Genomic DNA, 15,110 nt, shown 5'->3' with positions numbered 1-15,110 from the left:
TTAGTTGACCGTTTCGCCTCCCAATTGCCAAATATGGTGATATCGCTTTGTGTGGCGAGATATTGTGAAGCCACGACACGCGACGCCACTCGTTCGCACACAATGAGAGACAGGCCTGACTTCCTTAAACCTATGTTGCAAGTTAATTATTATTATTAGTGCTTATGTTTTAATCGCCGTATTAAAAAATTAGATTACTAAACTCTTACTATCTTACTTGCCCAAGGGCCCTTAAAATTATTGAGACGGCCCTGGTTCTTGATGAATCTTAGCTCCATAGATTCATAAGAATTTTAAAACACTATTACAAACTAATTAGTTATGCAGTTCCAAACTTTTTTTATAGTCATTAGAGAGTATATAAGCTCTAATACGGCAAAATTTCATATCTTTTTGAAATGGTTTGCCGAGAGCTTACTTAGGATGCTCTCGGCAAAGGACCCTATGCCGAGAGCTGTTGGTCTTGCTCTCGGCGGCGATTTCTTTTTTTTTTACAGGAATTGAGGTTTGCCGAGCGCAGCGCTCGGCAAAGGCCTTTGCCGAGAGCCTGCCTGGTCAGCTCTCGGCAAAGTTAGATTTTTAGGCGCAGTTAGGGAAACAAAATAAAATTGCATTTTTTAAAAAAATCAATGGTTTGCCGAGAACAACGCTCGGCAAAGGCCTTTGCCGAGAGCCTACCTGCGTAGCTCTCGGTAAAGGAAGTTTTTTTTTTAAAAAAAAACTACGGCGCGCGTCCGTGAAAAAAATACGGCACTCTTTGCCGAGCGCTTGCTCCTATTGCGCTCGGCAAATAGATCAGGCGCTCGGCAAAGAAGGCATACTTAGGTTCCGGCTCAGTCACGCACACGCACACACGCACCGCACGCTACGCACGCGCCCGCCCGCTGCCCTCGCCGCCGGGAAAGCGCACGCCGCGCGCAGCCCGCCCGCCGCCCCTCCGCCTCCGCGCCCGGCCGGTCGCCCCCACCCCCGTGCGCTCGCACGCTCGCGCCGCCGCATGCGCCGCCGCCCCTTCGCCTCCGCGCCCGGCCGCCGCCCCTCGCCCTCCGGCTCCGCCTCCGCGCCCGGCTGCTCGCCCCCACCCCCGTGCGCTCGCACGCTCGCGCCGCCCTCGCGGGCCCGCCTCTGCGCGCCGCCGCACGCGCCGCCGCCTCCCCGTGCGCTCGCACGCTCGCGCCACCCTCGCGGGCCCGCCTCTGCGCGCGGCCGCCTCTACGCGCCTTCAGGTAATGGTGTCCTTTTCCGTAGTATCCGTGAATTTGTAAATAATTATTTAGTAGAATTGATCGTGCTTGCATACACATGAACTCCCAGTACATGTTTTTAGAAGTACACACAAGTAGGAGTGTGTTACATTACTATATAGAAAAAGATGACTGTTAGGGTTTAGTTGATGATGGCGGTGGTGGTGTTGGTTTTGTATCTGTGGTTGCCAGCCATCGTGCCATTTATATATTTATGCTCGCCGGCCATCGTGCCGTTTGTTTCTTGCAGGTTTTTGAAACCTCACCCTATAGGGGAGGTGCTGCTGAAATTTTGAATTTTGATGGTCGTGTATCTTTTTGATTTTCAGAGGAATCTGTCGGAGGGTAGCCGGAGTACCTCGTCCTCCTCGCTGCCCGCACCAGTTCGGCTCGCCACTGCACCGACCCGTCACGGCCCCGCTAGCCTGACGTCACCGCCACCTAAGGTATAACCACTCTTTACTTGTCTTGGCCATTTATCTTCACGTAACCTAGTTAGGCGTCTCCCGTTCGAAATAGATACGGTTAGAAATATGCAGATCTTTGCATATCAATAGCCGTATCTGTTTCGAATTGTCCACGTTTTTTTGGACAGCCCGAGGATGTGTAGATGATGTTAGTTTCCATGGTCTGCATCGATTTAGGACAGAATTTCGGCAGCACCTCTCTATTGTTCTCTGGATACACATTCTCCTTATCCGGACGTGTATTTGGAGAACAGCGGGGAGGTGCTGCCGAAATTTTGTCCTAGATCGGTGCAGATCATGGAAACTAACATCATCTACACATCCTTGGGTGGGATTAGGACCTATCCTTACCTATTAGATGGTAGGAAGGACGTGTAAATGCAAGTCTATAGTTATATTTATTACTTGGTCATGTATATGTTAGAGGATGGATGACCGTGAGTGGATGTATTCGGGCCGTCGGAGTTCTCGTGAGATTACTAGAGAATGGGTCGACAAGACCGAGGCTTTCATCAAGCAAGCATTTGATCGGGCTTCAGGGGCACGTGCCATCTTTTGTCCATGCACCAATTGTAAGAACAGAAAAAGGCAAACAAAGGAGGTGATGACTTCACATCTAGCTAGGAATGGATTTACGGAAAAACTATACCCGATGGACCCACCATGGTGAAGACGATCGTGAGAGAGAGGAGGTGGTGAGACCACGTATCGAGGATTTTACTGCTGATGCTGATGCCGGGGTAGCAGCTTGGTTAGATGACTATCACGCAGCACACTTCGCTGAAGGACGTCAGGAGGGAGAGGGAGTGGAGGAAGATCCAGAGGAAAGCGCAAAGGCGTATTACCATATGTTGTCTGCGGCAGGGAAACCCCTTCATGAACACACACAGGTTTCAAAGCTTGATGGCATTTCACGCTTAATGGCCTTGAAGTCACAGTTAAACCTCAGTCGAGAGAACTTTGATGAAATGTTGACAGTTATTGGCTCCATCCTTCCGGCTGGTCACCTTCTGCCACAGAACATGTACGAATCGCAGAAGGTTCTCCGTGCACTTAAGATGCCGTATGAGCAAATACATGTTTGCGCGAATGGCTGCGTCCTCTTTAGAAAAGCACACAAAGATGCACAGTATTGTCCAAAGTGTAAATCCTCTAGGTATCTAGAGGTAGACTCTGGTGAGGGTGAGAAGAGGCAGAGTTCGTATCCCACGAAAATCCTACGGTACCTTCCATTCATACCGAGGATCCAACGGCTATTCATGACTGAGGAGTCCGCGAAGCAAATGACATGGCACAAGAATGGGAAAAGATACCATGCTGACAAGATGGTGCATCCATCTGATGGTGAAGCATGGCATCACTTTGATAACATTCATCGTGACAAAGCTGCAGAGGCACGTAATGTGCGTGTTGCACTGGCAACAGATGGTTTCAATCCTTACGGAATGGCTGCTGTCCCATACACTTGTTGGCCTGTGTTTGTTATCCCCCTCAATCTCCCCCCTGGGGTCTCCTTCCAACGACAGAATGTGTTCTTATCATTGATAATTCCAGAACACCCAGGGAATAACATGGGTGTGTTCATGGAGCCTTTGTTTGATGAACTTGTCCATGCTTGGGACCATGGTGTATGGACATACGATCGAGCTACAAAGACAAACTTCAACATGCATGTTTGGTATCAATACTCCATGCACGACTTCCTGGCATATGGGATATTCAGCGGTTGGTGTGTTCACGGAAAGTTTCCATGCCCCTTGTGCAAGACAGGTACGCAGTTCAATTGGCTGCCGAAGGGCGGCAAATATTCTGCGTTCGACAAACATCGACAGTTTCTCCCGCCCAACCATCCATTTAGACGAGACATTAAGAACTTTACTAAAGGTGTCGAGGTTACAGACCCCGCACCAGAGATGATGACTAGTGCTGAGGTTTATGATCAGATAGATGCTCTCCAGATCAATGCGAATGATGGTAGGTTCTTGGGATATGGTGTGGAGCATATGTGGACTCATAAGTCACCATTGATGATGCTCCCCTATTATAAAGATCTTCTTCTTCCACACAACATTGATGTAATGCACACCGAGAAGAATGTTGCCGAGGCGCTTTGGGCAACGATCATGGACATTCCTGATAAGACGAAGGACAATGTAAAGGCGAGAGTGGACTTGGCAACGATATGTGATAGACCGAAGCTACACATGCAACCTAAGGGCGGCAAAAGATGGACAAGGCCTAAGGCCGATTACAGACTGAAACAGGAAGAAAAGAGAGAAGTATTAGAATGGACCAAAAGAATAATGTTTCCCGATGGTTATGCAGCGAATTTGAGGAGGGGAGTCAACTTATCTACTTTACGGATCAACGGCCTGAAGAGTCATGACTATCACATATGGATTGAGTGTCTTCTTCCGGCAATGCTCCGCGGCTATGCCCCTGAGCACTTGTGGAAGACGCTATCTGAGTTGAGCTATTTTTTCCGCCAGCTTTGTGCCAAGGAGTTATCTCGTAGCGTGATTGCAGAATTGGAAAAAATGGCACCTGTGTTGCTCTGTAAGTTAGAGAAGATCTTTCCACCCAGCTTCTTTAATCCGATGCAGCATTTGATTTTGCACCTCCCGTATGAGGCACGAATGTGGGGGCCCGTGTGGGCCCGTTGGTGCTATCCAATCGAGAGATGTCTAAAGGTTCTTCGGAAGAAATGCAGAAACAAATGCAAAATCGAGGCTTCCATAGCAGAGGCATTCGTTATAGAGGAGGTTACTAACTTCACACAAGCATACTATGGTGACAAGCTTCCTAGTGTGCATAATCGACCCCCTCGTTACAATGCTAGTGAAAATGATTCAAAACTCAGTCTTTTCCAAGGGCAATTTGGAAGTGCAAGTTATGGGACACCATTGTTGTTGAAAAATGAAGAGTGGCGCACAATCATGATATATGTCTTGACCAATCTGACCGAAATGGAGCCATACATGCAGTAAGTGGCTTCTTGCACGAACTTGTTAATATGTCGTCAACATTCTGCATCCAACCTCCTTGGTTTTTACAGGGAGTTTATTAATGAGAACTGGCATCTATCAAGGGAACCTACCCCGCAAGAACGTGACACCATTCTTCATGAGGCTGGGGGAAATGGAGTCCTCGATTTTATTTCTTGGTTCAAACAAAAGGTACTATGCAATTTAGCACGTACTAAGTTTAACATTCCAAATTCTTTGTGCATTCCACTTTAACGATCTATCCTTAACCTTGCAGAGCCAAACCGATTTGACTATGAATCCAGAGTTGAGACAGGTTTCCAATGGCTTTGAACATAGGGTCAAGTCATTTTCTTGTTATGATGTGAATGGATACCGATTTCATACAACAAGACACGAGCAGAGCCGGCCCAATCGAAAGACCACTAATTCCGGAGTTTTTACCGGCGGCCTTGATGGGGTCGAGTTTTATGGCAAAATTGAAGAAATATACGAACTAAGGTTTCGTGGTCGCAAACCTCTTAATCTTGTCGTATTCAAATGTCATTGGTTAGATCCTCAAGAAACGAGACGAAATCCTTCCTTAGGTCTAGTAGAAATTCGACAGGATTCGGTCTATGGTGGAAAGGATGTCTATATTGTGGCTCAACAGGCCACACAAGTGTATTATCTCTCATACGCGTGCCAAAGGGACCCTCTTCTTCAGGGTTGGGATATTGTGCACAAGGTATCGCCGCATGGTAAAGCACCTACCCCAAATGCCGAAGACTATAACTTTGACACAAGCACTTATGATGGAGAGTTCTATCAAGTAGAGGGTCTAGAGGGGACTTTTGAGATTGACTTAACTGGAGCTATGGAAATGGAAGTAGATAATGAAATCCATGTTGATGAGGATGACGGGGATGTGGTGGAAAATGCGAAAGACTTGGAGTTACTTGAACAACTAAGTAGTGGCAATGGTAGTGGTGACATCGTTGCGTCTTTGGAAAGTGTTGAACATCTCGACCTAGCTGATAGTGATGATGAGAGCTATGATCCAGATAATCCCGATGGGGATGATTATTTCTAATACATGTAATACTATAATTTCTTTACTTTTGTAATTATGCTTTAGTTTTTTTGCATCTCTTTACTATAATTTCTTTTTTAATGATCTCGCTAATCCTATCTTATTGTTTGTCTTGCAGGTGATTGTGTGAAGATGTCGGGCCCGGGCCGTAGAGGTTTGCGGGCGCTCAGCGAATTCTACAACACGAGGAGCGGTTCACAGGCAGCTGGCACATCGGCACCGCCTCAGGGGACGACGAGGAGGAGGACAGGCGGTGGGAGGCGGTCGAGGGCGCCACCGCCTCCACCAGACCCCTCGGAGAGGCCGGAGGACCAGGTGGACGAGGACGCTCACCAGGTGGACCAGGTGGATGAGCACGCGCAGACCCACCAGGAGGACGCGCACACGCAGGAGCCGGCAGACGACGAGGAGGCCCGGGCTCTGCAAGGGGAGGCCGAGGCGGACGAGGACGACGAACAGCAGGAGGACACTGCAGGAGGTTCCGGATCCTCCTCGGGTGTGTACCAACGAGGTCCGGCGAGCCTACCTGATCGGCCCCCGCCGGCTCTACGCCCGGTCGCTCGACCCGTTGGGCAAGCGTATGCAACTTTTACATTTCTTTTGCTACTATGTATGATAGTCTCACAATGAAACTAATACTTTCTTCTTAATCACCTTTGCAGGTCATGGAAGGTCGTGGTCCCAGGTGCTCACAGAAGGTTGCCCAATGGCATCCTGGGCCTTCTTTGCAGGGAACACTTCCCAGGAATGGTTCGCTACAACGATCAAGACGTGCCGGCCACCCTGTATGAGCACTACCTCGCTGCAGAAGATAGAGAGGACGAGAGGGGCCACCGGTATGAAAATGTGGCGGAGCGGATTATGAATGAGTTTTATGTAAGTATTTCTCGCACTACTTTGCTCACTACATTGCATTCGTTAGGCTTTCTTGATCCAGTGTACTGATATATCTTTTTTATATCCAGGACTACTTCAGAATAGAGGATGCCTACGAGAACAGGGCATTGGTGGTGTTGGCCAAGTCATGTAAGAAGCGCATCACAGACATGCACTACGAGGCCAGGATCCAGGCGATCATCGACTACTGTGCCATCTTCGAGGTTCGGAAGGTAAAGAAAGAAGATGCTAGACTTATGCATCTGACCAGAGAGCAGTACCTGAAGGTAAAAATACATCAGTGTTGATTTCTTCTAAGATTGGGTAGGCTTCAATTGTATTTATATCTGTCAATATATTTCATGTCATGCAGGTGCCTCCTAGCTGGTGCGCCAATAAAATGGTGGCCTGGGAGAGGATGGTCGACAAATGGGTAAGTGAACAGTGGGCGAATAATCACAACGCCCTTAGAGACCGACGTCTGTTGATGCCAGGTGCATCCCACCACCAGGGCAACCTTAACATCGACGAATACGCGAGTAGATGGGTACGTGGCTTGGTGTATCTTCATTTATTATCTCAGACGCTTATTCTTTCCTTCCTATTATTAACCTATCTTATTGTTTTTTCTTGCAGTCGGCTTCACATCAAAACCAGCCATGTGGACGGCTCAAGGCATGGGTTCTGTCCCACAAGGACAAGGCGACGGCAAACATTGACTGGAACCCGGACAACGACCCAGCTGAGTCGTACTCCAACTCCAGTATCCCTGAGATCGTCAGTCAGTACACCGAGGCGGCAAGGACGGTCCATGGAGAGGCGTTCGATCCCCACACCGCGGACCTTGACGGTGACCTCGTCATGAGGGTGGGAGGAGGCAAGAAGCGTGGGCGGTACATCATCGGTAACAGCACGCTAGACCCAGCGACTACTCCCACTCTCGCACAGGTCCGGGCAAACAGCAGGAGCGAGAGCGTGCCCGTACGCCCAAGGGTGGACACTTCGACGCATCGTGTTGCCACACTACAGGTTATTTCTATTTTATTTGTCATTCATTAGTTTTTGCATTACTTGAAATTGATTGTAACAATACGGTGAAAAATATTAGGCCCAGGTGGAAGCGCTCCAAGTTGACAAGGCCAGGATGGAAGAACAGGCCAGGCAGGAGCGGGAGTACCAGGCACAGAGGTACGACGCCTTGGCTCAGTACGTGGCAAGCCTTGGCCTCACGATGGGTCGTCCAGCGCCACCAGAGTTGTTCGCTCCTCCACCATATGCACAACAACCATACGTGAGTTCAACTTCTCTAAAAAACTTCTTTAGTGTATATGTCGACCATCGTGTCGTTCATATGTGATGGAAGGCCTTCGTGCCATTGATATATGTGTCTCGGCCATCGTGCTGTTGAATGTGGTGGCCGGCCATCGTGCCGAGTCTTTTTGCAGGTTTTGGAAATCTCCAGGTACAGGGGAGGTGCTGCCGAAATTTTTATGTGTCTAGGCTTACATTACATATTTGTGACTAGTTCTAGAATTTTTCGACTTCACTAAACATAACAATGTTTATTCTCATTTGTGCAGGTTCAATCGGCGGGTTCGAATGAGGTGCCGCCCTTAGGAGCGTCACTTCCGCCGCTTCAGCCGCCGTCAGGTGGATCCTGGTATGCACCACGTCCGCCGCCGTCGCAGCAGCCTCCAGGAGGGTCGGGGTGGGACACTTGGCAGCACTGAGACATTTATTGTTGATGGATGATTGTGATGAATGTTTGATGGATGTGTGTGAGATGTTTGTGAACTTGTGAATGATGGATGTTTGTGAACTTGTGAATGATGGATGTTTATGAGACATGTTATATATATATATATGTGTGTTATCTGTATATCTGTTATATATATCTGTGAATATCTGTTATATATATCTGTGAATAAGAGCTGGAAACAAAAAAATAAAAATAACAAAAACCTCTCTGGATGTTTGCCGAGAGCCAGGACAGGCCAGCGCTCGGCAAAGGCCTGCTATTTGCCGAGAGCCAGGCAGGCAGAGCGCTCGGCAAACGCCTTTGCCGAGAGCTGTACTCTCGGCAAAGAACTCTCGGCATTTGTTTTAAAATATGAAAAAATCAAATTAAAAAGGTTTGCCGAGAGGAGCTCTCGGCAAAGGTGATTACCTTCACTAAACACTTGTCCGGATTTTTTAATTTTTTGTTTACTAAATTCTTTGCCGAGCGCAGCTCTCGGCAAAGGTACTGTACGGACAACCGTTAACGGTCGTTTCGACCGTTACTGGACTAAACTTTGCCGAGAGCCGTCCTTTGCCGAGCGGGCTGGTACGAGAGCTCGGCAAACTCTTTGCCGAGCGGGACTATCGGCAAACATCCCTTTGCCGTCCGTTTGTTTGCCGGCGGTTGTTTGCCGAGCGCAGCTCTCGGCAAACTGTTTTGCCGAGCGCCATTGCTCCTTTGCCGAGCGCTTCAAGCACTCGGCAAAGGCCTGGGATCCGGTAGTGCGGTGAGCTCAGACGGCGATGGTGTCATCATCATGCTCATTCCCGCGCGCGCTGCTGATGCGCACGCACGCACACGTACATACTTCCCTCCGTTCAAAAAAAAAAAAGTCGTTTTAGGTTTTTATGTTAAAAGTTTGACTCGATTTGTAAAAAATACATTCAATATTTGTATTTCTAAATAAATTTTTAAAAACTAGACTTAAAGATCTTTCCAACAATACTAATTATGTATTATAAATATTAATATTTTTACTATATATTTAGTTAAAATTATTTTTCAGGAAACAAAAACGACATTTATTTTAGGACAGAGAGAATACATACATACACATACTATCCTGCATAGATACATGCAGCAGAGCATCGCCATGCATATGCCTGCGTCCCAAAATTAAACAGCGACCTAATTAATCACCTAACCCGGCCGGGCTGATGATGGCCGACCGATGAATATCTCCGTCGATCTTTTTGCTTGCAAAGACGCGAGCTTATTCATCTCCCGCCGATCCGCCACGGCACATGCATGTATGTACGTACAATTCAGCATGTGCTGTTGTGCACTCACAAAGTCCACATATCTATATATATGCTTATATGCAACAAAGCAAGTATTTAGATTCTTTTTTGCCCTCCTCTAGTTCTCAAGTGTACGTACACTTGTAGCCATTTGTTTTTTTCTTGATCACGCAAAAATTGCGTGTCTTTACATTAGGACAGAGAAAATGTTCATTATTAGAGGCGTTTTAGGATATCATTAAAGTTTTATATGGATACTCAGATCCTCTTTAGGACGTCCACAATGACAATTTGTAAATAGCTAGCTAGATAAAATGTAGAAATAATAAAAGATGAACACTGTAGTGGAGAGTTATTTGAGTAATGAGAGATGTATTTTTGAGAGATCGTGCTAGACTAGCTATTTGAGAGTTGCTGACTATTTGATCTGTCTCATTGATAGCCAACAGAATTCTTTCTAGACTAAGTATTTGGGAACCATTGGAACGCTCTTAGTGTACTCAAAGCTAAGCTATTATAGTCTTGTTTCAATATTCCTCGTTACATCGAATCTTTGGATGTATGCATAAAGCATTAAATATAGATAGAAAAATAATTAATTGTACGGTTTGTCTATAATTTACGAGACGAATCTTTTGAACCTAGTTAATTCATAGTTGGACAATAATTACCAAATACAAACGAAATACTACAGTAATCAAATCTAAAAATTTTCGCGAACTAAACGAGGCATACATTGGACATTATACACTTGTAGCCATTGAAATATACGCGGAGAAAAAAATGTGCACCACATGCATTGGTGCATGTCACTAGTAGATAGATAAGTTGTAATCCCGGTTGACAAACCCCTTTAGTCCCAATTTTCCCAACCGAGATTGGGAATCCATCCAGACTTTTAGTCGCGGGTCATGTAACCGGGATTAAAATCCATCTTGAGAACTCAAAAATAATTTAAATCCTGCAGATCTCCCTCCTGCGTGTGTCACAGATTTCTAAACCCAAGACCTCTTGTCTCTCGTGCATATCTTCCTTACTAACTCAATTGCACACCACATGTGACAATATCTTGAACGATCTCCCTTTGAATCACTCGTGGGGAACCTTTAGTCTCGGGTCAAAGACTTTTAATCCGGGTTGGTGACTTCAACCGGGATTAAAAGATCACCCTTTAGTCCTAGTTGGTGTTACCAACCAAGATTGAATGATGGTTTTTAGTCTCGTGTTATCAAACAGGACTAAAGGTTTCAGTTGCAAAAGTATGTTACACTATCCGTTGGGCTATTAGTTTTGGGCTCAATTTAAAGTGGGACTAAAAGTTAGAGTTCTCTAGTAGTATGTGTTGCGATCGATTGACCTTTGCTTTTTGCATTCCGTCGTGGCGCCGTGCGCATACACCAGAACACACGCGAATTAAGGCCTTGTTTAGTTCATCTAAAAAACCAAAAACTTTTCAAAATTCTTCGTCACATCGAATCTTGCGGCACATACATGAAGTATAAACAAAAATAAAAACTAAATGCACAGTTTATCTATAAATTGTAAAATGCATCTTTTGAACCTAGTTAGTCTATGATTAGACAATATTTACCAAATAAAAACGAAAATGCTACGCTACCCGAAACCAAAACATTTTCGGAACCAAACAATACCTGAAGTGGAGTCCTCCTCGCATTAAAAGGCCTTGATATACATGCCTGGCAGTTGCCAAGTAGTGTAGCACACTACTCCTATAATCGATATCGATCGCTTTTAATCAATTTGTGCAGGGAAAAAGGCGGCGGCTGGGATATGGGGCAGCGACGGGAGATGGAGAGATATCCATCCATGCATGCGTCTGTAAAGCTGTGCTGCATTTGCATTTGCGTTATTGCATACCGGCAAAGTTAAAGAAAAGCTGAACTAGCGACGAGATAGATATTTCCACCGGAACGGACCCTCCATGCCGTTATTACGCGCTCTGCTCACGCACCTTTTTTTTTTTTCCTTCCACTCCATTCCAGCCAGCTAATAACCCAAAAGTCTCACTGCGTAAAGATAGTCAACCACGCACTACTCCCTCCATTTCAATTTATAGATCAATTTATCATTTAATTTCTATATAATATATATAACTTTTATTGTGTGTCTAGATATAATTATATCAAGATGTATAGTAAAAACTATATGCCCGAAAAGAAATCAAAACAACTTATAATTTAAGACAGAGGACGATACTAATCAGTACTCAAATCAATCAATCAATCAGAGATAGATCCTACATCCAAATGGTTGCGGAAGAGTCACTGTCAACCAAAACACAAAAGTTTAATTTTTTTTCTAGATTTTGATCAAAGACTGCGTAAGTACCAAACATCTCTTATAAGAAGGGAAAAACATGCATCTAGACTCCAATAAATGTGTAACTTGTTGGTGGAAGAAACCTCACAGCATCTCTTCATGGACGGTCAGTTTCCAAGGATGTGCTGGTGTTCCATCAACCTTAGGGTGTCTTTGCTTAGAGATGTTAAAATTTAATAGGTATTGTAATATTTTGGTTTTATTTGATAATTAGTGTCTAATCATAGACTAATTATATTTATAAAATTCGTCTCGTAAATTATTCTTTAGTTGTGTTTTTAGTTTCATAACTAGTTTATATTTAATACTCTATGCATGTGTCCAAACATTTGATGTAATATGAGTTAAAGTTTAACTTCGTCGACCAAACATGCCTTTAATGTTCCAGTAAACTATAGCTTCTAGAAGTCACCTCCTTGATCAAGGACCAGTTGCATTCGCAGTTCTTTATGGAGGCTATAATCCTCATGTATTGGGCAACGCAATCTGGACAGCTAGGAATAACCTTGATTTTCAAAGGAGTCCGAATGAATTTGCAAGATATTGTTCAAGACTATTCTACAAAGAATTGATATATGCATGCTTCCGATCTCCTGCGGGATGAATCAAAGCCTCTCTCTGAACCATTCGAGTTAATTAGGGACACAAGATCTGATCTGGGATAGTTTGTTGTCTGCTCCATATCTTTTTTTGGGGCATCCATCCTTCTTTGTTTCTTAATTTTCGTGCGTTTTATTTTCTTTTGCTTTGCACTTTGTGTTCATGCGATTTAATATATATATATAGCACTCTAGGGTCCTGGCCTCTCTAGGTTCTTCAAAAAAGAAAAAGACGAACGATCAACTCCAGGAGTATCCAGGATTAGCAGGTAGAGCAGTTCATTAGCAACTCTCCTCTACCGATTATGGTCATGCATGCATGTAGAGTTAAGAATTAACGAACCGCCAATATGAGTGTGAGGCTACTAATTAACACGTGTGCCTGATTTTTTCTGATCTGATACTGATTTATAGTTACGAAAAGGCCGGCCCAATTTTTTACAATTTGACTCTTTTTTTCAAAAAAGTTCACAATTGGACCTCTGGAAAACTTAAATGCAGAAATGGACCCAGGGGGTCGGCGCCATGCATCATGGCGCCGAGGTTTCACGTCTCGGCGCCATGGATCACGGCGCCGAGGTCCTGGACTGCCTTCTCACGTGGATCTGACGTGGCAGGGAGCTCGGCGCCACAGATCACGGCGCCGAGCTCGGCGCCACAGATCACGGCGCTGAGCTCCCTGCTACAAATCGGCCGACGCCCTTCGCTACCCGTGGACACAGTTCATATTTTCATCTCCCCTCTCGGCTCTTTCTCTCCAAAAACCGAGCACGAATTTGGATTCAATATTTGGACCATCAAAAGTTTGATTTGTTCCATAGATCTTGAAGAGCCAGGTATACTCTTTCACATATTAGTTTTTGACTCATTGATTTGACCTATATTACACGTATGTTGTAGACTTAGATAAACCATTTATAGTTTTTTGAATGGATGATTAATATTTTTCTTATGCAATCGTAGAATGCCACGTCGTGGAAAAAGTAGCAAACCAAGGTAACCTTTCGACATGTTTCGATAAATTTCATTCGTTATTATTTATCATTTGGTAAATTGTAGTTTTCGGTTCAATCGTTATTTGCTATGACTTCTTAGAATTGAATTATTTGAACTGTAGCTATGGCCGGACGACCGGTAGTCCGTACATCCACAAGCCGCTTCCTAGCGGTGTTCCAGTACCTATGTGCTTTTGTGGTGATCCTTGCAAGGTAGAAATTTCGGAAGACGAGGAAACCTATCGGCAGAGGTATTGGATGTGTTCGAATTTTGCCTGGGAGCCTACGCCAAAACAACGCCGCAGTAACTTTATTGTAAGTTATTTTTCTATTGTGCACTTATTAATTTGTGTCCTACGAAGCATGATTTAAATTTTTGAACAAATATATTTGTTGCAGACCCCTCCACCATTGTGTGATTTTGAGCAGTGGATCGACACTGAGGTTAAGGAGTCCGACAAGCGGCTTCTACAAGGCCTAAAGGAGTGGGATGCAGAGCGTGCAGAGATATTAGAGAAGAGACGTAGAGAGGAGGCTCAAAAGAGGGAGCACAAGGAAGAGGAGGAAAGAAGACGTGTTGCTGCGGCTCGGGAGGAGAGGGAAAAGAAGCTTGAGCGTGTGCGCCGAGCGAAGGTAGCGATTGATGAGAATCCAGATGCCCAGAGGAAGGGAAAGTGGCCTCGTTGCACTCAGTAGTTACATTACCTTCTTGTTCTTTGTTTGGTTCATGGACAATATTGTTTTGTGTTGGACTTTTCAATTTGTTGTTATGTAATGCACTTTAGCAATTTTAATTTGGTTTCATTATTAGTAGACAATATTTTTATTTGAGTATTGCATAGGCAATGAAATGAGGATAATTAGTTGAAATAGAAGTTAACGAACTAGTATATTGCATAACTAGTAGCACACATCACATTGAATGACATGTCAAAACATGCACCAAACAAGGGTGCAGAGGTCCGAGACTAAACCTAACATGCCTTAGGTAATTCAAGCAATTAACAAGCACAGGGAATGGCATGTGAGAACATATACCACACAAAGGTACATAGTTCTTTCGACTAACCCTAACATGCCTTAGGTGATTAAACCAAACAACAAACATATGGATGTGGCCTGTGAATTAGTTCAGTTCTACCTAGTAGTGTGGCCACATAGCAAACTGTGTTGCCCCTTCTCTATAGTATCCTCCCGTTGTTGTTGGTGGTGGTGGGGGTGGTGGTGAAGGAGGGCCCTTGTTCTTGTGATTAGGGCATGTGCAGTATGGATCATTGCATATTGTGTTTTGGGAGCCAGTAGCATTGCTGTTGTCGTCCTCTTCGTCGTCCTTGTAACCACAGCTAACTTCCGTTTCTAAATCAAAGATACGGTCCTGCAGGTAGTAGATGTACTCTGCATGGGGATGAATAGGTCTAGGATCGACCCATCTGGTGAAGCCACAGTTCTCTTTTGACAAGGATGACTGCAATAAGTATGTAGCTTTAGCACAAGAGAGTATCTTATTGAAGG

At 44.9% G+C, this 15,110-nt stretch overlaps 1 protein-coding gene across 1 annotated transcript; it reads left to right on the top strand.

Annotated features, from left to right (window-relative positions):
- LOC110431342 lies at positions 13,301 to 14,476 on the top strand. Its single transcript, XM_021450393.1, has 4 exons — positions 13,301 to 13,439; positions 13,567 to 13,599; positions 13,721 to 13,913; positions 13,998 to 14,476. The coding sequence occupies exons 2-4, from the start codon at positions 13,568 to 13,570 to the stop codon at positions 14,292 to 14,294; spliced, it is 522 nt and encodes a 173-aa protein (XP_021306068.1). The 5' UTR covers positions 13,301 to 13,439; position 13,567; the 3' UTR covers positions 14,295 to 14,476.

This window comes from Sorghum bicolor, chromosome 10 (assembly GCF_000003195.3).
Source record: "Sorghum bicolor cultivar BTx623 chromosome 10, Sorghum_bicolor_NCBIv3, whole genome shotgun sequence".
NCBI lineage: Eukaryota > Viridiplantae > Streptophyta > Magnoliopsida > Poales > Poaceae > Sorghum > Sorghum bicolor.
Note: the sequence above shows the minus strand (reverse complement) of the source record. Positions and strands in the feature narration are given on the sequence as shown.